Source organism: Amblyomma maculatum, chromosome 10 (assembly GCF_055883805.1).
Source record: "Amblyomma maculatum isolate TAMU_Amacu chromosome 10, ASM5588380v1, whole genome shotgun sequence".
NCBI lineage: Eukaryota > Metazoa > Arthropoda > Arachnida > Ixodida > Ixodidae > Amblyomma > Amblyomma maculatum.
The window spans coordinates 161,347,200-161,372,104 of record NC_139353.1 but is presented as its reverse complement, the minus strand read 5'-3'; the positions used below and the strand labels follow the sequence as shown (position 1 = coordinate 161,372,104).

Below are 24,905 nucleotides of genomic sequence, written 5' to 3'. Positions count from 1 at the left end.
AAGAAAACTAGTAAGCATGGATTCACACGCACAAATCGGCCATGCTCAAGAAAGAAATGGTAATTGAATTTCTTTTCCCGTAGAGTTTTTTTAAGGTTGCTGAAAAATGGCTGCAACATGGGTGTGAGATCTCCAGTGGTGTACGAACGATCATCATCATCATTAGCCAGACTTTACCTACCGCAGGGCGAAGGCCCTTCCCATACTCCTCCAATTACCAGGTCCTGTGCTAGCTGCATCCACTTGACCTCTACAAACTTCTTAACATCTGCCCACCTAACTTTCTGCCACCCCCTGCTACACTTTCCTTCCGTTGGAATCCAGTTTGTTACCCTTAGCGACGATTGGTTGTCCTCTCTTTGCACTACATGTCCTGCTCATTCTTATTTCTTCAAGATTTCCACTAGAATGTCATTACCTCGAGTTATTTCTCTGACCCACTCTGCATGCTTCCCATTTCTTAACCTCACACCTACTACCACATTTTGGAACAGAAAATGGTAGGTGCACAAATACTGCAATGTAACATCTCTTTGTCCAGTCATGCAATTTATTCAGAAGTTATTCTAGTCTGTAGCAGTTTATTGTAAGAGTTCACAGTGAATTAAGACGACAAAGCAGCGATCACGCTGCAGCTTTTGTATGCCTCGATCTCACATTCATCGGTACATCGCCCAGTAACGTAAAACTGAAACTACAGATTAAAAAACATGTCATAGTATTTATTGTCGTTCCCTTCGAATGCAGACGCACAATGATGCAAGGGGACTTGAAACAGCAGAGCATGAGAACAAAGAACACTGCCCACCTTGCCACTGGGCAGTCCAACGTCCCCTATGCACTGGTACACCAGCTTCTCGGTCTTGCCCGAGGCAAACGTTTGCGCTATCCTGGGGAAAGAAAGGAAGAAAGAAAGGTGATGCAGCTGCGGCGATAAATTGGCACAGTTTCGCGTGGCAACAAACTGTGCCAAAGGAATTGCACTAAAGCAGGGTCTCTGGACAGCTCTGTTACTTCGTAGACCTTAAGAGACCCCGTGCAAACATAGATTACATTTCTTAAAATGAGAAAGGCAGCAACTGTTATGCACTTTGTGTATATTATTTGTGAACGTAACTCTGTAAACTGCATTTCACAATGTCGACCAAAAATGCGTCCTATAATGTTCCACGCGTAAATATTCAGTTTAATGACGTTTCAGTTAGGTGAACTATTTCTTTGGGTCCCTTGAAGTTCACTCAAGAAACAAGAAGAATATGTATTTAGGAGGGTAGATGTGTAGGCTGGTTTGGTTGGTTTGTGGGGTTTAACGTCCCAAAGCGACTCAGGCTATGAGAGACGCCGTAGTGGAGGACTCTCGAAATTTCGACCACCTGGGGTTCTTTAACGTGCGCTGACATCGCACAGCAGTAGATGTGTAGGTGTGCAGGTCAGTTAGTAAGATATCAGGAGAATAAAAACTGCAGCAGACACTCGAAAACCCCGCTGCAGTGGTGCAATGGTTAGGGCGCTCGACTGCTGTGCCCAAGGATGCAGAATTGGATCCTGGCCGCGGGGGCCATTTTTCAATAGAGGCAAAAAGCAAGCCGCCCATGTGCTGTGCAATGTCAGTGCACAATGAAGAACACCAGGTGGCCAAAATTTCCGGAGCCCTCCAGTATGGCATTTCTCATAGCCAAACCAGACACTGGACGAAACGAGACACCAGTACAGGGCGATGAAAAACACCACGGCTTTTATAGACGTGTGATGCTACAATTAGGTAAGATAGGACGATGAGACCAAAAAACACAAAACAAGACTTGTGGCGATCTTAAAAGACAACCAGCACATGAAAGTTAAGAAAAGGCTGAGCATAAATGACATGAACTACAGTTGACGACAGATGTTTCGGACTCTGTGAGATCCAGAAAATGGCCCAAAAAATAAAACAGTCCGAAAAATCTATGAATTAAAAAAAATCTCTTTTCTGAGAAAAATGAACTTAACAAATCATGAACTTCTCTGTATTGATGTTTTGTTTATGTCGATAATGGGGATTTATAGTCGTCATGGCATAGCATAGTGTGATCTGCTTCCGCATGCAGCCCATGAGCAAGCGCTAGTGCGATCCGATACAGTGGGTGCCGCCGTCAGTGCGCGCGCACTGATCGGCGCCGATGTGGCAGATGTGCGCGCTGCTGGGATGCATGCAGCTCGCTCAAGGCAATCACTGCATGCGCTGTGGTGCCCTGCAGAAGTGGATCGTGCTAAGCTGTAACCGCCACAACCTTCCAGTTAGAATATCTCGGCAAGTCTTTCATCACATCTGTGCCACTTCACGACGTACTGCGACGCCACTGCAGGTCATGCTCACGCCGTGAACGAATGCCGTGAATAACATTCAGTTTCCCTGATTAACGATGATAGCGAAGATCCAATTATGGAATTCAAGGAAAAAAATTGCCTGCGGTTTAGCTTTGGTTAACCCTGGCTGATAGCAAAAGCTTCACTGCCCTGGCTAGGCCCATTGTCCAGCTGTGGCCAAGCTTAAGCCCCACCGCTCTACAAGCGACCACAGCTGGATGTTCATCTTCCTCCATCGCACATGGCTCTGCACCGCATGTCTTCATTGCCTCTATGTGCGTTGAACACGTGATCACTGACACATCACAACTCTTAGTGCGTAGCACTTCTGCACGCAATCATGGATTTCGCTGGTAGCGGTCCAACGCCTGCTCTCGTGGTCTTTTTCTCTCTCTCCCCATGAAATTGAGGCACGAAGGAGAGGGTGGTGTCGTCGTCCCTGTCGCTGTTTATGTACCGAAAGTGTGAATTAAATATTATGGATTTGTTATGAATCTTATACCGTCTTTACTCAAGTGCATCATCTTCGCCCCGCTGCTGCAGAACCGAAGCACATGCACCCACAGCCATGTGTGGCAGACGCAGCCGCCTATCTCTCCCCTGCCATCGAGCCGCTACATCGGCAGCCTCCTCGTCTTCCTTCCTGCCGCGCGCTTGCGGAATGGGGATCGGCGACTAGCCTCCCTGGCGTAGCTAAGTAATTTACTGCTAAATAACTCGCAGCTAACGCTCCATATTCGCATTGAGAAGTGTCGAACCACTACTGATTTTTTTCACATCGGGTGTCTACGTGCGGTGCTCAATGGCTGACACAAATTAAGTGGTAAACTCACATTAGTATGTAAACCTACCTAGTGATTTAAAAAAATGTGGCAGTATTCTTCAGGCAACATTATGGACTGACATCTAAAACTATACATTCAGCAACATTCTGGCAAAACTTTCTGCGACTTGAGTAGAGCCCACCTTGAGCTTTTTGCCATGCAAACATGCAGTGTGTGTTTGTACATAGATGTAAACAACAGCAGCAGTGTCAGACAGTCAATGTCATTGGCGCATTTTTGAGAGACTTTCTTGCCCAAACAGCACATGCCAAATAGTGTTCTACTTCCTGAAACACTCATTTTGCAAATGCATGAACAGCACGCGGTCAGCTGCGATCATGACACCGGCTTTTAACACTGTTAGCTTAACGGCATTTAGAGCTATCACGTCACTTTCTAATAATTTTGTAGCAGTGGACTCCGCCCGCCCCAAGCACAGCGTGATAAATCGAACCAGGCTTGTGCAATCAAGCCATTACGGGCACTCTGCCAAGTTCGCTCCCTGTCACCGCAGGATCTATTAAAAGTATAGTCAAAAGATAAACACGTCGTGACGTTATTGTTACATAGCATCTTGGCGCGCTGCCAATAAATCAACTGTGGATGGGCCACCGAACGCCTTTTTTTTTTTAATTCACGGGGGCAAAAGTGGAGGCTCGGTTCATTATGTGAGTGGGTTGATTAAGCGACAAATACAGTATCATTTTTCACGATCGCAAGTGGCATCTCAAGTCGATTTCTGTATATCGAATTATCGATATATCAAACTATTTCGCGATCCCCTTCGAGTTCAATATATCCAGGTTTGACTGTAGTCCTTTGCTAGGCCTCCACATCTACTTCATGCGGTGAATAAATAGGAATAACACAAAGGGACCAGCAAAAAATGAAGCGAATACGATGATCTACATCCATTTGTCTGACAAACCTGATAGGATAGTGTGTACTATTAGCACTGATACACCGTCAACTTCACAACTGGTGTACCAAAACTGCATTGCAGTGCCTATCACTTTTATTCAAAGAACTCTCACGGTAGCTTATCTTATACAAATACAGCACAACCAATAAAAGCATGCTGCCCCAAGACCTCTTCCTCTATCTTTGTGTTGTTCATTCGGGCATCGTAATGAACTATCTAGACCAACTAGCCCGAATTGCTATCCTTCATCAGTTTGACCACCTAGAGCGAGCGCAATGAACAGGCAATACCCACCTTCGAACAGGCAGTTTTCCATCTGGGTCCACCAGGAATCCCAGCTTGATCCAACTGAGAGGGAGCACAAAAGAAACAAGGCACACGTGTGGCATTCAGTCATGACACACCAGAGATTGCGGTGCAAAACAGGAAGCAAATGTTGTGCTGCGAATTGAACTAAAATATCACTGATAGGTTTCAAGTTTTTGAAGCAACAGAATCAAACACAACGGGGTGCAGAAAGAAACACACAGTATGAGTACAAGCTGCAATTTGCAGCTTGTACTCGTCCTGTGTGTTTCTTTCTGCGTCCTCGTTGTTTTTGATTCTGCTGCTGCAAGAAATTGAAATCATGTACCAACTAGCTCAGTTATCCACCCTTTTAATGTTCATTTCCAGTACTCTGAGCCTTTCTATGTGTTACCCGCATCAGTTAGACACACGACGACTGAGCCATCGCCTTGCTTTTGTCACATGCTGTGCTCGCCTCTACTGCCGCACGCAATTTGCACTTGTCCTGTGTGTTTCTTTCTGTGATCCCATTGTTTTTTATCCTGATGCTTCAAAAACTTGAAATTCTGTGTCAACTAGCTCAGTTATCCACCCTTTTATCACTGATAGGCTTTATCATAAGAAACAATGCTACCTTGCATCAGTGATCCCTGAATACTACCTACTTTCCACTCCTTTAATAAGCACCAGCCACACTTCATTGCAGAGGTCTGTAACTATGATGCTCCTAATATGACTAACAGAATAGAGAACACTGTGCAGTGATGTGCTTCCTACTGCAATACGGTATAACCTCTAATTGCAGTTAAATCTGGTTATAACAAAATATAAAAAAGTCCATGATTTTTTGCTACATCCAGGTTTTCCCTACATGCAGTTTTTGCGTGAAGACATTAAAGGACGATGCAGCACGAAAACCAAAATAAGGACTAAATGCAGGGAAAAATACCTCGAAATTACCTTGAAAATACCTTAAATCTACAGTAGGAGTCTACGAATGTTGAAATTTCCGAATACAAATCAAATATGAATATGGAAAAAATGCCTTCGAATATTGAATGTTTGATCAGTGAAAAAAATAAGTAAATAAACAATAAAATGAAAAATACAAAAATTACAAACATTGTTCATCTTGTTTGTTTCAGATTTCACATAGTAGTTGCAAAAAATTAAACCAGAATTGAATAAAACTGTATACCCTACTGAAAAATCCAGTAAAATTTTATACAGGATTCTGTTTACCAGTCTTTTGTACAGGAAGGACGTGCATAAACGCAGGTGAAGCTGTCACCCACCTCCTGCTGAATATACTAGTAATATGCACAGTAAACTCTCGTTAATACTTCGGCCTGCAAGGGACCTGACAAAAATGCCTGAATTAACTGAAAACTCGAATTATCTAATGGGCCTAAAAAGACGGCTGAAAACTATTTCCATCACAGTAATTTTATCCGATGAACGTCTGCACGCTGGTTGTCTACATTTGAGATGAAACAGAACTGCAAACGATGTAGGTATCTTCCCAGTATCGTCATTGTCGTATATGCAAAAAGCTGGGTCGTGGGGAAGTGTTGGGTTTTGTGGCACATAAGCAGCTAAGGCTAACATGTGCCAAGCACTAGGTCAGAACTATATTTTTGTTGCATATATTTCTCTAAAGGTTTTCCAATATACAATTGGTTCCAAGGTGTTTGTTTCCTTCACAGTATTAAAAACATGACAGGTCAACAAGGGTTCTTTCCCCTAAAAAAAATGCGGGATGAAAAGGAATGTGTTTGTTGCAAAAAGTGTGAAGTGTTTCTTCCTTAGTGCTTCAATCTTTTAGATGAGTGTAGATAATGGTTTACAGTGAGCATGTCTTTACATGCACCACATAGTGGTTTGTCTTGGTTTGTAGCTATATACGAAAGGTGTGTATGTCCTATACGAAGGTGGCATAAACTCACTTCCTTGAAACGTTTCTCGTGAGTACTACATGTCTTCTGGTCTTCCAACACCAGTTTTACTTCGGCACAGGTTTTACTTTGGAGCGTGTTCGTCCTTTTTGGACAAACACACTTGACTTCCATGCGGCGATAATAGCGCTGTACTTAAGCTTGGCTTTTTCCAGATAAAATTTAGTTGGAAGTGCAGTGTCTTGTCCTCATTTTTTTGTGCTGCAAATGCTTTATAAGCTGGATCAATGCCAACTAGCTCAAACATCAGTGTCGTTGTTTAGATCTTCATCAGAAATGACACCTCAAACAGTGCTTAATGATCTGTAGCAGCTAATTGCAATAGGAATGTTTCCAAACGCTGCGACTACAGATATCGTTTTGTATTGATAATGGTACAGAACTTCCAACAAAAGGGCTCCATTAGCTAGCTTCTTTATCTTGTAACCTTAACCTACGGTGTCAGTTAAAGTCTTTGAGACAATGAACGGTGAGACTTGCCCTCATTTGTTTTTTAGATGTTCAGTATGAATCACATGGTATTTTGGAAACGTTCTTTAGTCTTCATAAAAAACTGCCGAGTGAACTCAGTGCTCCCTGTTTCAAAGGGGGATGACTAGTTGAAAGTGTGGAGCAAGCCACAAGAATGGTGTGCTGTTTTAGCCAGGGTAGCAGCCCCCCCCTCCGAAGCCCAAAAAGGGGATTAGAAAACAAGTCCTGGCTATGCCAGCTTCATACCCTGACTATAACCAAATATGGCGTAACATAGGGCAGTTAGCCACACAAGGTTAACCCTAGCCGCCAGGAAAACAGAAAAAGCAAGAAGAGAGCAGAAGACAGGAGAACCGTGAGAAAGAAGATAGGAAAGTGAAAGATGAAGGGCAGGATAGAAAAGGTTGACTGCCAGTTTCCTCCGGGTGGGTCAGCCCAGAGGTGGTGTCTATAGGGAAGTTAGGGCCAAAGTGGTGTGTTGCCTCCGACGGGGGGCCTTAAAGTTCCAAACATTCATTATTGGCTCAGCCACAAGGATCTAAAATGAATGTGAAAGTGCAAGATAAGCACACTCATGAAAGACCACACGACAGGCGGCAACAAGCCGAACTTTTTGCCCTCCCCCATGATCTCCCTTTTCCCAGATACAGCGATGTCACGCATGGCTAAGAGTGGGTGCTCGGGCTCTGTGACATCGCACAGTACACGCAAACATCTGCTTTAGCAGAAGACCCCGTGGGGGGAAGAGCAGCTGCACTACTCAACTGTTTCTCGAGGCAGGTGGCTGGGCACACATTGTTGGCCTTGATGTTGTTGGTGATGCTGCGCAGGCCAGCTTGCCACACCTGCACCACAGCAGAAACATCCATGCGCATCACGATGCGCATCCCCTCATCTTTGCAACAGCATGGTTCAAGAGGTCGACAAGTATGGGTACGACTGATACTTGATCCCAGAAAGTGGCCTGGGCGTCATACCTTGGCTGTCTCAGGGTCCGGGCAGACCACGTGTGTGTAGTTAATGTTGACCATGTCCGTGCCTGAGCAAATGGTCAAGGACACCTCGTCCAGCCCATACCGGTTCTTGCTGCTTAGTTCTGCCAGTAGTCGGACATCCTGCAATCAGAGGAGAAGACCAGTGCCCAGATTTCCAATATGAATCTGATATTTGCAATTCTGCTCTTAAACGATTTGACGCACTGATAGCAAAAAAATTTTAGATATTTGGCAGAGATCCGATATTGGGCCGATTTTCATAAATACAAGTGCAGCAAAAGCACAATACCTGGCATATTATCTGACACTCGAGTTTAACTGTCAGGAAAATGTTACAAGAGCATTGTATTTGCTTTTTTCAACGTCGTTTACTGCGTGAATCAATCTCTTTCATGTGATGCTAGACAACGAGCAATATTCTGCAAGCTTTCACATATACCGTATACACGCGTGTAATGGCCGCACACATGTAATGGCCGCACCCCGAACTTTAGAAAGAAAATTGGGAAAAAAAACTTTTAAAAAATTTCCCCAGTAAAAGCCACACCATGAGCTTCAGGAAGTTGGGCAGTGCTGTCTACTGCGCGGTGCAAGAAATACGGAACGTTTTGTGGTTACCGCCGCTAGGTGGGGCCCAAAAATCAAGTGAAAGCCAAAATGAAGCGTAAGGTTAGAATTTGAATTGCCAATAAGAATTAAGAACAAAATATTTGAGAAAAAAAAAAGTCGAGCATGGGGGCAGCGGCCACCACCTCCGTTACAAAGGGGGGCGCTCCTAGCCGCAGAGATGCCCGCCCGTTACAAAGGGTGAGGCCAGCATATACAATCCAATCCAATCCAAGTCTGTTCGTTCCTCCGTTTTACAGACATTTCCTCGATCGCCCGAAGCATATCACGTGCGATCTCACAATCGGAGCGCATCGCTGCCCTGATTTGTTCTGCGCTCGTGAGCTGAAGATTTTCTTTTTCCTCGATGGGAAAATACGTTAGTTATACCGCTCACTTTAAGCTGTAAGTGATTCACTACGCGAAAGAAGAAGGAAAAAGAGCGGCTGGACGAAAGTTCGGCGTTGACGAAAAATGCGTACGGCAATGGTGCTCCCAAGAAGATGCCTGAAGTCCCGATGAGTTCGGAGGAGGAGGAGGACGACGACAAGGAGTGATGTTTTGGACACGGGACGAGCCTGAAATCCCGGTGAGTTTAGTGGAGGAGGTCGAGGAGTTTTTTGACAATAATAAAGGCAGGTACCACCGCAAATAATTTTTTTCGCTGTCTTTTTTCTCATGTAATCGCCGCACCCCCTGATTTTCAACCCGATCTCGGAAAAAAAAGTCCGGCCATTACACGCGTGTATACGGTATCCCACTCTGTGAGAACAAAGCGATGAACTTCCACTCCATACAATCAAAAAGCACCGGGTTCTCTGCTTGATCCATCCATAAAATATTGAACACAACATCCCCACCCATGACACTTGTCCCTAGCAGATCCACTACCGTGAGCACTGCCATTTCACTTTAGTGTGTTATGCACAAAACCTTAACAAGGGTGAGCTGAGTTTAACTGCCACCGACAGGGTAAGTAATGCCCTGTAGCCCATGCACCTTGACATGTGTGTAATGGCAGGCACAATGACGACAATAGAACCACTGTTGCTAGGCCAAACATTAGCGTGGCCACATATTTTTGGTTCTGGGCTTCACTGCAAGCCATGTGCTGCATTCAGACGCTGACTGGCATATTGTCTCATCTTTCTGATGCCAATGAGCACTCCCCTCGCTTACGTCCGCGTTCGCCTTTCAACGCATTGGACTGCACAGTTGCTGTTTGTGTGGTGGGGCCTCCTCCCAAAGCTTCATCGTGGCTTCCCTCTGGGGGCAGGCGTGGATCGATTTACAACTTGTGATTTGCACAGCTGAAGAAATTTTTCCCATTCCCTAAGCCTAGGTTATGAAACTTCACTATCCTAAGTCCATGAGTTTCATGTTTTTCCTGATTTTGCGAGACATAGCGAGCAATACACATTTCAATGGAAGGCACACTCTTTTTTTGTGTGCGTGTGTGGTGAAGAGATGGCCTAGTCTAGTTTAATCACATACACTATTTCGACAAAAAACAAACAGATATAAGTGCAATAATATGTGTCTGTTCATTTTGTCCTGAAATTTCATTTCAGGCTGAAAAGAAGTCATACATTCAAAAGAATCTTTTTTCCATATATTCAAAACACTCAATACTGACACACCCCTAAAGGAGACTGATGACACTACCGCTTATAGACAAGAGTCAGCCCGTGGCGTCAGTGGAGATGTGGCGACGCTGGCGACAGCAGTGACTTTCATGGTGTAGGCAAAAGCTCGGGCCGTCTGCATTGGATGCGCGGCACTTGCTGGGTTTTCGGGCATAACTCCTGATATTGCTGCAAGCTGTGGTGCAGTTGGTTGTGCCATGAGTCACAAAAAAGAAAATGGCACCTGTTTCCACATGTTTCTTACGGTAGGATAAATAAGAGCACGATAGGCAGGGACATTAAGCGCGACAAGTAGACCCTTCGGTGACGGATTGCCTTCGCAGCTAACGCGCGTTGTACTTCTGCACTGAAACTTGAATAGTTTGTTTGCAACTCTTAATTGCCACACGACGAATAGTGCAATAAATAACGCCTGCAGCTCATGCCCGTTTTGTTGTATATACCATATCAAGTCATAATAAGAAGCGCCGCGCGTTGTCAGTTCCATTCACCTGTGCCTGTGCGTATGTTCGTACAGAAAAGGACACAAAAGCTGCTGCGAAGATAACTGCTATTACTTTGAGCAGTCACTCCAGCGCGATATTGCTGAAACATGGTCCGAACTTATAAAGCAGCTTTTCTCTAATATTATTTTCACCCGCCCCAAAAAGCGAGTAAACATCGTTAGGATCCGGGCAAATTTAAGTCACGCGGCATTATTTTTCAGATTATTAAACTTTCTTTTTGAAGGTCACAAAGATTTTGACTGCAGATGAAATTATGTGATGTTAGGAAGATAGTGAGAAACCGCAAAGCGTGGCATGATATGGTCCATAGGGTCACGAAGAGTCGGACACGACTGAACTGAACTGAAGATTTCGACGAACGAATTAAATATCCACGTACAACGTAAATCTGATCAAGCAGCTGAGGCATAGTATATATATATATATATATATATGGTACATGAAGTTTAATGTCCCAAACTGGAATCAGCTATGAGGGGTGCAAAATAAGCAGATAAGATGACACACTTCTGAATGAAAAGTTCCCAAGTATATTAAAAAAACTTAGCAGATCGCGCAAATTTCACTGCAAGCGATCGTGAAGAACTATCCATTATGCTCATGCACCTCTCCTAAACCGTAAAAAGAAAAAAATGAGAGCATTCTTACGGGCCTTCATGTATATAATAACCTGTGGCTACGTCTGTACGATGGAACAGACGTCAAATGTATTTTTATCGAGCAGGATAAAACAAGTTAGCAGTGCATACTAGGCGAATATGTTACAAAAAAAAATGATTGAGTTCTTATTCAGTGAAATTCTGACTTAAGTTGCCAGTACACTGAGCTAGAAATATGATTTCTGTTCACTATTGTTATTGGTACAGTGAAAGCTCGTTAATTCGAACCTCGATAATTCGAATTTTCGGATAATTCGAACTAGACTACTTGGTCCGGCCAAGCTCCATAGAGATCTGTGTATAAAAAAGCCCATTAATTCGAACGCGAGTCGGTTCCGCTACAGATAATTCGAACTACGCACCGCCGCGTCTGGGTGGCTTGGCGCACATCACGCGGAAAAAAAAAAATAAAAAATAATAATAAAGAAACACTTCCGCGATCAGAAGGCATAGTTAAAGGCTGCGCACGTCCAAAACGTCCAAAACGGGGACAGGAGATGGAACCAGGTAAAACCAAGGAAAAGGGGGTAAAACTTAAATGGCGCCATGACCGGCGCGGCGGCGTTGGAGGGAGGGGACGGCGGCCGCGGCAAGGTCAGTGCATGGCCGCAACGGCGGCGGCTGCCTGCTTTCTCTTCTGCGCAACGTAGCTCGGAACTAAATACTCGTTAATTCCAACCCTGTTAATTTGGAAATAGGGATAAGTACTGTCGGCGCGGTCCCAGCCAACGCCCATGAAAGGCTATGATCTCGGACGAGCACTACGGGTTAAACTTTTTTTTTTTTTTTGCGATAGCCATCCGTCCTTCCAACCATCAGTTGTCAACGGAAGCACGCAGATCATAACGCCAAAACGCTGCTTCAAAAGCCGCTTGCTGCTATCGCGCGTTCCGATTATTGGAGTGGTGGTAGACGCGCCCGCCCCAGTCGCTCATAGCATGATAAAGCGAACGTACTGAAAAGGAGGCTTACACAACCGGACAAGCGCTGGCACTTTGCCAAGTTCGCTTCCCCCCACCCTGCCGGAGCTAAAGTCAAAAGATAAACACACCGTTATCGCTGCTCAGCATCTTGGCCCGGCCACTGCCAAGAAATGTGTTGTGGAGCGCGACGGCCGCGAAACGGAAGGACGCGCTAACGACCGACGCCTTTTTTTTTTTTTATTCGTTGGCACAAATCGGGGCTGGGTGGGTTCATTATGCGAGCGGGTTCGTTACGCGACTATATATGGTACATTTACAGTAATACAAATGGTTCTTGTCAGTTTTTTCGAGGCCATTCGATAATTCGAACATCGGATAATTCGAACTTTTTCCGGGTCCCGTGAAGTTCGAATTAACGAGCTTTTACTGTAATACAGTTGAACCCGGTTATATCGAACCCGGATATATCGAATTTCGGTTATATCGAACTCACGAAATATCCCCTTGAAAATCCCATGTAAAAGTATAGGAATGCCGCGTCATATATCGAACTTAATTTCACCAGTCGTTCGATATATCGAACTGCGCAACCCGCACGGGAAAGTGTGCCTTCCCCAAAGACGATCGCATCACCCTTGGCCGTTTGCCACGTGACGTTTTCAAGCCATGCGCGGAAGGAATGAGAGGGGACAGTTCGGCGACGGCTGGTCTGGGCAGCGCCGCGCCCATTCCCCAAAGGCGCTCGCATCTGCAGTTATCGTTTCCCGCGCGCCAACACATGACATTTGCAAGCCATGTCCGTGGGTGTACCCATCCTTTTGCTGAGCTCTCTCCTTCAGCACGCGCTACGCATGCGCCAAGCCAGCTCAGCCCGTTTTCAGACAGGCGTCGGACGCTTTTTCCAGCGCGTGTTGCGAACCCTCTGCGCGCGGCAGCTGACGTGGCTATGGCGCCTGCGGACGTTAAAAAGCGGCAGCTCTGTGTTTTTTTTTTTCTGTTTTTTTTTTGCTAGTCGTCCTTTCTTATCGTTGTGCTGTTCACACGTTAAGAAGCGGCAGGTGTGTGTGAGTGTTCTTTTTTTTTTTTTTTTTTTTTTGCGGGAGTCGTTTATTCTTGCATGTATGAATCAACGAAAGCACGCGGTCAGCTGCTGCGATCATGATGCCCGGCTCAAGCGCGGCGTGATAAATCGAACCAGGCTTGTACAATCAAGCCATCACGGGCACTCTGCCAAGTTTGCTCCCCGTCACCGCAGGAGCTATCAAAAGATAAACGCACCCCGAAGTTATCACTGCGCAGCATCTTGGCACGCTGCCAAGAAATGAGCTGTGGATGAGACGACCGAAACGGAGTGACGCGTGCCATCGACATGCAAGCGAAAACCCTCGCGATTTCTGCCGCGGCGACACAGAAACCTTGTTTTGAGCTGCCACGGTGGCTCGAGCAGCGAGAGGAACGCAGTTCCAACAAGTTGAAAATTTTTTGCTCTGTCACTGCCGCTCGTCGCTGAGATCACTTAATCGCTTGCATGTGAGCGAGCTGGCCTTAACACATTTTATTTTTTTTTTCTTCAAATTTTCGGTGCAAAAGTGGAGGGCGGGTTCATTATGCGAGTGGGTTGATTACGCGACAAATACGGTATCGTTTTTTCGCATCGTAAGTGCCGTCACAAGCCGATTTCTGTATATCGAATTATCGATATATCGAACTATTTCGCGATCCCCTTCGAGTTCGATATATCCGGGTTCGACTGTACTAGTTCTTTAGAGTGAAGGTGCTTCAGCAGAAAGATCATAGGAGCTCGTCATATGGAAAACACACTTCCATTCATTCATTCGTCGTCCTTGCATGCGCTAGCAATACGCAAGGGAGTTGAACAATGTTGGTTGCTAGTTTTTCATATACATTGTGTTTTTTACTTTTCATTTAACTTAATCAGTCACTACAGTGCCCACCGTGAGCGCGCGCTGCTGAGGCCACGGAGAAGGAAGCCAATGCAGTGCTCTTCGCCAAGTAATTTCAGAAATAATCGGCTGATAAGGCATAAACAAAACCATTTCCATGCACAATCAAAGCTTACGCTTCAGAATATTCGCATGAGCGAACTGGTTTCGAAGGCAGCATCGCTTGGCGCAGTGTAGGCACGCTGTGTTTTGCCTACACCCCATGTCGCTACCGATCGCAGCGCCACCTTTGTTTACAAACATGACGCTTGTCTATAAGCAGCGCTGCACATGTTTCTGCAGTTACGCCCATATTATTTATTCATTCAAATACCAGTGCACCCCCAGCAAAGTAGGCAAAGAACAATAAGATACAAACGAAAGACACTGGCAAAGCCACAATCACCTCAGCAACAGAAAACAAGAATGCAGTCAAAAGCGACAAAAGTGCAGCCAGACAGAGCACCCCTTTTGCTGCGAATAGGGAAAGTGCAGGGTCAAGGCAGCATGGCTGACGGGGCTGGTTGGTTCCCAGTTGACACCAGTGGAGAACAAGACATGGCACACAGACAAGCACCACCTGCAGCTTACATTTAAGAGTGGGCCGATTCTTCAAGTGGGCATACTTTGTGAAAACACACATGATGCCCACTCTGATATTGAGACTTCTGATGCTGTTTCTTCGGCACTGCAATCACTTATGTTGCGCTATTCTAGCTGCGTTTGTGTGCCGCTATACTGTGGGGATGTAAAAACTAACACCAGTCTCAATTCTGGCACAAAACCTTCTACGTTTCCGCTTGCCACTGCTCATTTGGTGCCAAGGAAGTCAAATGTATGTAATGTCCCAATGTGGATGAGACAGTGTGCAACCAGTGGCATGATGGAGCATCAAAAACTTCAATATATCTTGACTTTCATTTCAAGTCTGTCCCTTTACACATTGCTACATACTACTACAGTTAGCCGCTAGCTTACATTTGAAAAGAGAGACCACTGAAATTTTTTTTCTTGTCATGTTTTGCATGTCCATGGCAAATGCTACTAGAACGAGAACCTGCTACTAAGTGGCTTGCAAAGCTGAAGGTTTTCTGTTCCAAAACATCGTGGGGGATTAACACCCTCAAAAGAAAGCAACCAAGCTACTCAAGAAAAAAACAAAACAAAACAGAGGTATCCACTAACCTTGGGTATGCCTCCAGCTCTGATATCATTGACTTGTGAAAGCTCCAGCACCTGGCCATCCTGGAAGAAGAGTGGACACCCATTGAAAAGCACACCGTAAATTGCAATGAATCACAAAGCAAAAAAATCACATTACAAAGGAAGCGGCAGTGGATTCTAGTTAATGCCAACCAGCCCTGATTTTTTTAATGTCTGCACCTTGTTCAAGATGTGGCTGCCATACAATCCATCCATTATATCCAGCAGATATAGCCATACAATCAGTCTTACAGGAGGGTATAGTTCCCCTTCCACCAGAGTCCACCCCTAGAGCTAGGGGATGTGGTTCGTTGCATAATGTCATCGGTGTCGCACGCTAGACCTGTGTTGCTGCTGGACACACTAGCTAGTTAGTCGTGTTGAGGGATGCTCTTCAACTAGCAAAGAATTGCAGCAGCCAGAACTTAGCAGTGCAAGTAGCAGGTAATTTTAGAATCAATGTGTAGAAAGCAACCGGAGGTGGGATGCCGCTGTAAAAAAAAAATGTAAATGTAAAGTGGTTTACAAAAAAGGAAAGACGCAGGATTTGTCCCTCTTCTCGGCAAACACTTGAACTGCGTCATAAGGGAAGAAAGGAAAGGTGTAGTGAAGTAAGAAAGAAATGCCTTAGTTGAGGGCTTGAGGAAAATTTAGACCACCTGGGGATTTTTAACGTGTAATTACATTACACGACAAACGGATGTCTTTGTGTTGCGCCTCCACTGAAGCACAACCGCCGCGGTCGGGTTCCCATTGTGGGTACACCGGATAAGTAGCCGAATGTCTTAACACTGGGCCAGGTCCCTGACATTGCAATGCATAGTTTTTCATAAAAACTGATTCTGTGCCTGACCGCTCTGCCTGTGCCAGGCAGCAAGGGACAACCCATGGTCAAGGAACTCAGGTTTGAAATGGGCTAAAAATAGCCATGCACGATCAATGCTGTTTGCTTCCTGCTCTTTTGTCGTACCTTTCTTAGCAGCCTTGATAGAAAAGCTGTTTTCAGTGAAGGCCATTAGGATGTGAAAACCTTGTGTCCTTAAAGAGACACCCGAGCACTTTTTGCAAAAATCGAGCTTTCAGCAAGATCCTATAATTTTCCATACCACGAACCCTAATGTCAAACTGAAATAAGGTAGAAACAAGCGCTGTCTCTATTAGCAGAAATATTCTTTTAGCTTTTACAGATTGTCTGGAAGCTCTTTTCTGATAATCCAGTGTATTCTAGGATGTTTCATTTTATGACATGCATAAAGCGAGTTTTTCTTCAAACATGGCAATTTTTATTGATGAATAATGGTATCACTTACTGTTCTTTTTTTTTTTTTATCTCCATCTATTAACAGTAGAACTTTGTATCCCTCTGTTCATGCCCTTCTGTAATGGCCCTCTCTATGGCTGACGGTAAAATAAGCAAACATGCAACTGACAGCTCAGGCACATGGTGCGTCATGCCCTCCCCTGTAATCGGTCAAGATGTTGTGTGTCGATACATTGAGGAGTGCAGAAGCTACTGACTGTACTGTGAGCTTTTTATCTTGTGGGAAATTGACAAGAATGCCATCGCCGCATCCATAAGGTCTTGTGCACCCAAACGCAGAGCAGTATGTTATTTTGGAATGTTACAATTTGACTGGCACATTCTGCCCGTCTACAATGCAAGGAACAATGCATGCTAAACTAGCTTGGGTGACTTGGAGTGTCCTCTAAGCCACATGAGTATGGTTTCTTGCCCCACTGTACTCATCTGCTCTCCTAGCACAGGATGTAAGATATTTGAACGTACACTTTCAATCGGTGAGTGCGCAGCTGTTTTGGTATAACTGAGTTTAACTTGATATAGATGTGAGTCTACTTCAGAAAACTTTAGCAAATTTGAAAACTGTCTTGGAGCCCCTTCAAAGCAAACACCATTAGCTCATTTTTGCCCTTCACCATACCTCATCCAGCAAAACAGCAAAGCAGGTCAGAAGACACATATGCAGCACTCACCCTTCCCTCGCTGTTCCAGTAGATGAAAAAGCCATACTCGTCAACTCGGAATAGGGCGTTTGGTTCGTACACCACTTGCTCCTTTTCCTGCGGAGAAAAGGAAGTGATGAAATGGGGGATGACATCAAGTGAAAACGCCTCGCAGCTCTCAGCTAAAAGCTACCAATTTGCAGCGTTTCATCTCTAGTGGTAGCAAGAATGCAAAAAATCTGGGAGCTTCAATTTTACAGCATATTTAGCAGAGCTAATGTTGATCCTTTCTTCGTGCTCTATCACCTGCCAATGCAGCATTACGGCTATGAAAATATGAGAACTTTTTGACTATTGAGGTTTGCATGAATTTCTCTTTCAGCTGCAGGTTTCCTGCATACCTGTCATTCTGGCCCTGCATTAATCAAATTCTGCATAACTGATGCAGGTCAGGAATGAAAATTAATTCCAGTTTTATGCTTGGCATCAAGTCATCAGTCACAGACCCAGCACATATCTGACTCCAGAGCACTGAATGACAAACATTGCAAATCTCCAAGAGAATGCAGCTCAGCAATTCTGCACCAGCAGAAATTGGTTCAATGCAATTCTTTAAAGCTTGCTGCAAACATGCTCGCGTCTGTTGTGAGGCACACAGCACAACACTGCATACCACAAGGCCACAAAACATGCCACGTACACACCCCATTCCATTGCTGCTGCTGCACTGCCTATCCAACAACTCTTAAGATTGCATCTCGGTGCAGAAACAGAACAGCGACATCATCCGCCAAGCAAGCCACCAACAAGTTTCTGAACTAAACTAACTTATTCCCCAACAGCTTGTCACACCACATGAATGGCTGGAGAACAGGGCAAGATTCTGCAGTGCTGCCTAAGTGAGACAGATTTCGGCAACAAAAACAAGTAACAAACAGCGCTCGGCAAGGTGGTTCAGTCAGTTCACTGGCTGGGCAAATTTCCTGGCAACAGCACACCAGCCAAAGCAGCATATATCGGTGATTGACACTGCATTTTGTACTTGCAAATACTGTTTGCAAAACGTTCCCTTCCTGGCACTGTCATCTGCTCCAGTTTAGCAACCTGCAGGCAATGCATGCCCATCGTCGAGAGAGAAGTGGCAGCCACACTATTGGCACCGTGTGTAGGACCGGCACTTCCCGCTTCTTATAAGTTGCTTTAACCAGATGTGTGCTCACTGACTGTCAGCATTAACTAAAACAGACAAATTTGCTCTCGCCAAGTAATACTGAAGACAGTAGCCGGCCACCTGTAGCAATTTGTTCAGCAGACTGGGTCAAAACCGCCATTTCCTGGCAATTGTATGCAAGTCCTGCAATGTAAGCAATCATCAATTTCCGTTTGCGCTACCTTTTGCTAAAGCACATGAGTCAGCTTTCCCCATATACCCCATCAGCTCACACACAAAAGCGAAGTGGTGCTTCAGTGTGACGCAAACTAAAGCCATGTGCCCTGCTTCATTGTCAAACCAATTTCAGGCTAATGGTAATCAAAGTAATATAATTTGAAATCCCAAATAGTTACAAGAATCCCTGCAGTCCCATAACTTATTATGCAAATTTGACTGGATAATTTTCCGCAGCACCCACCCACTTAATTAAAAGACTTAAGGAATGACCAATGCTACTTTTTCCACAAACCGATGAAGCGACGGCACCTCTGAGCCACGAACTAGTGCAGCAAAGGGGTGTCACAATGTAAAGCAGATGACTGATACGCTGTAGCACATCAGTCCTTGAACTCTGAGCACAAAAAAAAAATCACTCTGTGGTACCACTCTCGAACCGCCATAAAGCACACCTGGAGAGAAGAAAACGTGCTTCACTGCAACGCAGTTGCGGATGCTCTCGGCACCTCATCAAGGCACAGCCGAAACGGAGGCAACAATGCGTCTACTTGTAGCTTCTCTCCGGCCTGGCCAAAACAGCCCCAAGGCTGCTCCGACCAACAGCGGTGGTAGTGCATGCCCTGTGACACGACCATTCTTGCTCCATGCCCAGGACTGTGAAAAACAACAGCCTGCACCCCTTCTTTAAATGGCATGTTTGGGTTACTGGCATCATTTCAAGTATTGTTGCGCAACGTTGACCTTTCTTCAGGAAACCAACCATCCGAAATTTGGCCAAACTATGTGCAGGGTGTAGAAAGGCTTTGGGATAGTAGCAGGTAGAACGTGCCCCATGACAGTGACCTTACCCTGATGCATGGGCTTCTATGCACCAGAAAGAGTGATCAAATCATGTGCAAATTGAATATTCAGTAGGAAATTTAAATTGTGCACTGTTTGCCCACCACATCCATTCTGGCAATTGAAGAGCAACTTCTATTAATAATTCCAGGGGTGCACTCACGCACTAAAGCTACATGGCCGGGCAGATATAACATCAGTAACTTGGGTCACACTTCAGCTTGGAAGGCAGGCTGAAGTGCCATTTTACCTTTGATATCTGCTGGCACAGTAACATATTTAAAATTTATTGCATCAAGTTCCACGTGCCCTGCAAAGCCACCAAGTGGCAATGCACAAAACAAAGCAGACGGACGGACCAGGGAACATGCGCGGCACGCTCTCACAATGAAATAGTTTGCTGTATTACGTCATTCAAAAACCTGCTCAGTTTGAACATTTTTTACAGTGACTTCAAATTAACTCAGTTTTACTGCATTTAGTTTTTCAGAGGCTCACATAGAAAACAGGAATTTGGGCTAAACTGTAGCAAAGTCAGCGGCTCCTGGCATTAGTGCCATGAAAAGCAACAAACTTCTGCCGTGTGATTCGGTGTTGCCAAAGTGCTGGAGAGTTAGTTGCTCGACAGATGTTGGCGGGTGACAACATTTTTGGACAGTTTAGGTTGATGTGGTGTGAAAGGGTCGACAACATGGCGAAAAAGTCGGGCTGACAGAAGGAGTTCAAGTGTTTCCGCAGTGTGGCTCCATCTTAAAAGGAAGGAGGCTAAGAAAACATCTCACTCCCTCTTGGGTTTCATCTGTTCCACTACGACTGCTTTTACTTTGAGGCCTGCCTAAATCCGACCACAAAGTAGGAGCAGGGACCTACTCTTCACTCAAGGAGGCAAGCTGGCCAATAGAGCTCTAATCCTCCGACTATGGCACACCAATGCATAGAAGTAGTAATGCAGGGACTCCTTCCTCTTCTTGCAGTCTCTGGAACCCCACTCTGGTGACCAAATTATTCCTACACACTTCATATTCTTTTGCTCAAAATTCCATGAGATATTCAGTTCTGACTTCAGTGTTTATGAAGCTTAACAAAGTTTTTTTTTTTAGGAAGTAGCATTTAGGGCCCAGTTCTCCAGAAACTGCGGCATTGATGCTCCGTTGTGAGAAGGAAATCACAGCCGTGGCTCCGAGAGGTGATAGTTAGCAGGTCACATGTCGTGCACAGATTGATCATCGGAGTGTGTGATGTTTCAAGACTTCATGCAGAGCAGCTTGCCAATCAGAGTGGACAGTGAGTCAAACTTCTTGGTCCGTCGCTTTTCTCTCCCAGCCACACCTCTAATGGTTCCAGAATTCTTTACCCGGGTGTCCTGGCAGCTTTTTCCCAGTAACTACACACACCAGAACAAAAAGCAACACAGCGATTCTGAGTGTTTGAACAAGCTAGAGGCATGTGGCAGATGTCGAGCAGCTTATCATTCCTGTACAACTCCCAGCTGCAGCTTAGCAGGTTGACGGAAATATTTCCAGCAGAAGCAGCAGCAGCAGCAGCAGCAGCAACACGGACGACAAGACCGAGAGTAAAGAATTAACAGTGAGGAGAGGAGGCATGCACATACTTCTTCCCAGCGGTCGAAGATGCAGCCCTTGAGTAGGGCCTCAGGTATGGGACGTTGCCAGTTGAAGTCGTACGCTTTCGTCATGGTGGCAATGGGGGCTGCAGAGAGACAACCTGGAGTCAATCCATCACAAGGACAAAGCTGGCCTCTATTAAAGGCGACAAAAGAGACCTCGCACAGGCCACAAGATATGACTAATGAACTATTATCGAGATAATTTTCCAAACGGGGACCACAGCATCACGTTTCAGTGTCACAACTTTAAAGTTTTTACACGAGTAGCTGTGTCCTCTGCTGCCAAACAAATAACATTCATCACAGAAAGCCTCGGAGCCAATTTTACTAACAGGTATTACATAAAGCTATCGTTTAAAAGAAAAGCTTAGTACAAGTCACATTGCTTTATCTGTCCTCAAATGGTGGCCGGCAAAAGTGGAGACCAACTGTGATGATGATCAAACCCACTAGAGATGCTGGCAGGAAGGCTGTCCCTCGTCAGCTCAACCTTACACAACACATGTCCTCCTCAGCAAGCGCATCCCACAGCAGCTACAGCGAAAAGACACAAGGCTCAAGTTCACAATACTCACATGCGCAGCGCACGACCCAGCCTCGAGAGCAGCTTGTCTCTCTCTGGAGACAAGGGCTAGTAGGTAACAGCCACAAGTGATTAGCGGAGCCTTGAGAAGGCCGCTTCCGTATGCAGCATGCCGCTCATTAAAGCTGCTCCCCCATGCAGGGGCCACGACCATGACCTTGCCCCAAGGACCAAGTGTGTGCATCATCAGAGCCAGCCTTCCTGCTTCCAATTACTAGCAACGCAGGAGAGAAACAAGCACCCACTGGGAAGAATTTCCATTCACTGCTGGAGCTGTGACTTGCAGTCTCCATCAAAGGCAACTAGTCCACTTCGCTAAATTACTGCTCATTCGTTCACATTTAAACTTTGCGTATAAACGAAATTTGCTTGTGAATGTTATTTCATTTAGATCGACTACACGCCTATATCAATCAGAATGAGTCAGCATTGACTACAGAACAAAAGCAGAGGACACAAGGCCTCTTGCCTGAGGACCACCATCTCAGGCAAAAGACAGCGCTATGAAATCAGCTCCTGCAAAAACAATGTTTGGGTTCTCATCACTGTGGGCAATGCGGACTGCCCGTATGAGATAGGCTTATATCCCATGCAAATGCAATACCAAAAAAAGCTACCCAACAAACATCATTCATGCGCCCAATTTTAGCATGAACAAGGTGGCGTTTCAACAGGTGCTCAGAGCAGTGCACTGCTTGGCCTCAGCCACCCACATGGGCACTGTGATACAGGGACAGCGAGCGGGCTGTGTGTGTACTTCGAGGCTACCTCGACAATGGAAGCTCTGCTAAGAGGGGCGGTCTAGTGTAGGAGATGAGCATAAAAATATTGGGGCCCTATATCTTCGTGTAAGGGCCACACTTGTTTTTTCCACGGTTCTGATGGGGTGCGACCTTTACAAGAGACCGGCATTTTTTCATTAGAATGTTTTGTCTATGGTGCAGCCCCGATTATGTGCCCCGATTGCACACCCGTACGAGATTACCAGCCACAGTAAATGAGGTTGCTAGTGGTTGCTGGAGCACGATATTAGCTTACTGAAAAACGTTACATGATCCTTAGTTAAGATCTTCTTAAGGCCTGGCTCTTGTTTATTTATTCAGCATCTTTTCTTTAAAACTACATAGTGCTCTGAATTACTATTTTAACAAAACCTGCGCATGTTGGTTTATGTCACGCTAAATATTTTCGTTGCACATAACCTTGGTGGTATGGAAGTTGTCGTGTCTATACAGTTGCATAGAATTATTGTACTATGTATATGCATTGGGCCCTGATTTCAAGGTCTGCAAATGCTGTTTGCCATTTGAAAAAGTTATGTTTTAAATTTTTCTCTGGCTCTTCTCAGCTTTAAACCTGTGCATTCCTTAATTTGGGAGAGGAGCTTTCGGTTGATGTAAGAAACTAAAAAGCTAGTAGACTGCTGTCCCTTTAAGCAAACTTTCTCCGAAAGGTCTGTGGCCCTCCGCCTTCACAGCCAAGAAAGCAGCAGCAGTTCTTTCTCCTTATTTCCAAACTACACCAAGGGGAAACCAAGATACTTTGTTGGCCGAGTTGGTAAACATCCATTGTTAATTTAAACAGCGCGAACAGGAAGACACAGGACAAGATGGGAGAAACAGCAGTACTCACATTCAGTTATTGTTATTGTAGAGGAGGATAGGAACTGCAACTTCAAACAGGTCGAAGTCTAGAAGTGGACAGGACAAGCAGTAACTAGCAACTGAGTTATATTCAAAAAACACCCTTAGCAGCCAAAAGAGGGGCATCTGTGTGTTACAAAGATAAAGAACATCTCTCGTCAAAGCTAGGCAAGATAACCACAGATAAAACACAAAAAATTGCGATAACATGTGCATCACAGGTTGATCAAAATCGATCACACACAGAGATGGTTTGCTTACACACGTGTCAAGCCCAAGTTCGCACATATGTGCCGCTACCAAAATCTCCCTTTCTAGTCTAATTTTCCCCTTTCCGATGGCCTTTCTTGGATAAAAAGACTCTGTTTTTGATCAACCTGTGACGCACATGTTATCGCAATTTTGTGTGCTTTATCTGTGGTTATCTCGCCTAACTAACTTTGAGGACAGATCATCATGGCTTGTTCTTTATCTTTATAACGTGCAGATGTCCCCTTTTGGCTGTTACGGTGTGCTTTTCCAGTAAATCTCAATTGCTAGTTACCTCCTGTCCTGTCCACTTCTTGTCTTCGTCTTGTTCGAAGCCACAATTCCTATCTCCCACCAGAGCAAAGAAACAGAACTGTTACACCTGTTTTAGTACCGTATGTAGGCAACAACTTTCCCCATGTATGGCTTTGTGAAGATCCTGAATTTTCTTTAACTTAGAAAGCAACGTTTAATCGCTTCCTTGGATTGCTGTTGAAAGCACTCACTTGGTGGTGCTTGTAAAAGTAAAAATTAAAAAGAAGTTACTAAGATGTTTGGTGCTGATTTAGCAACATCTCGTTTAGTGGCTTGATGTGAATGCTGTGACTTGCGGCAAGCCTTGCAGCACGGCGAAATGAGGACAAGCTGTAGGCATTTATTCTTGCACTAACTGTCGCGTCACCAAAAAGCAGCGACAACGATTAAGAGCTGCAAACAAAGAACTGATCAAGTTATAATGCAGAATGCAATGCTAGCTGCAAAGGCGATTTGCTGTTAAAGGAGCCTACTTGCCGACTCCATGCCTGCTGCCCATCACTATCACGTCTGTCTGACCACAAGAAAGTTGTTGAAACTGGTTCTGCTTTCCTTTCTTGTGCCTCGTGGCACAGCCAGTCAAACCGTGACTTGTTACAATATCACACATTATGCTCAACAGCAAGTGTGACACACCCGATGCGGATGGCCTCGGCTTTAACCCACACAACAAAAGTCACTGCAGTCACCAGCACCATCGCATCTCATTGACGTTACGGGCTTGTCTATGTAATCTACACCAAGCTCTGACAAAAAGAACCTCTCCAGATGCCAGAAGTATTAGACCTTTTTTTCAGACAGAAATCAAAACACCAAGAAGTCAAATAAGAACAAGTTTGGCACAAAGTATAACCTTCAGTTATAAAAGGAAATACAGCAAAAACAGCTCAAAAGTTGAGACGTTCTTCGAGAGCACGAAAACACACACGGACGAAGGTAGAGAGGACACCACAAAAGCCAACTAGCCTAGCTTTCTAGGCTTAGTCAAAAGTTTACCCTTGTCACTTGA

General features: G+C 45.0%; 1 protein-coding gene across 1 annotated transcript in view; it reads right to left on the bottom strand.

Moving 5' to 3' along the window:
• Window positions 1–24,905, bottom strand: part of norpA (no receptor potential A) — a 145,818-nt gene that overhangs the window by 103,411 nt on the left and 17,502 nt on the right. Inside the window, exons 3-9 of the mRNA XM_084581641.1 lie at window positions 21,092–21,189; window positions 17,280–17,366; window positions 15,270–15,329; window positions 7,784–7,921; window positions 7,572–7,651; window positions 4,387–4,440; window positions 809–890 (exon numbers count right to left, since the gene is read on the bottom strand). Coding sequence (XP_084437767.1) covers window positions 809–890; window positions 4,387–4,440; window positions 7,572–7,651; window positions 7,784–7,921; window positions 15,270–15,329; window positions 17,280–17,366; window positions 21,092–21,175 — 585 coding nt within the window. The 5' untranslated portion in view covers window positions 21,176–21,189. The remainder of the gene's footprint in view (window positions 1–808; window positions 891–4,386; window positions 4,441–7,571; window positions 7,652–7,783; window positions 7,922–15,269; window positions 15,330–17,279; window positions 17,367–21,091; window positions 21,190–24,905) is intronic.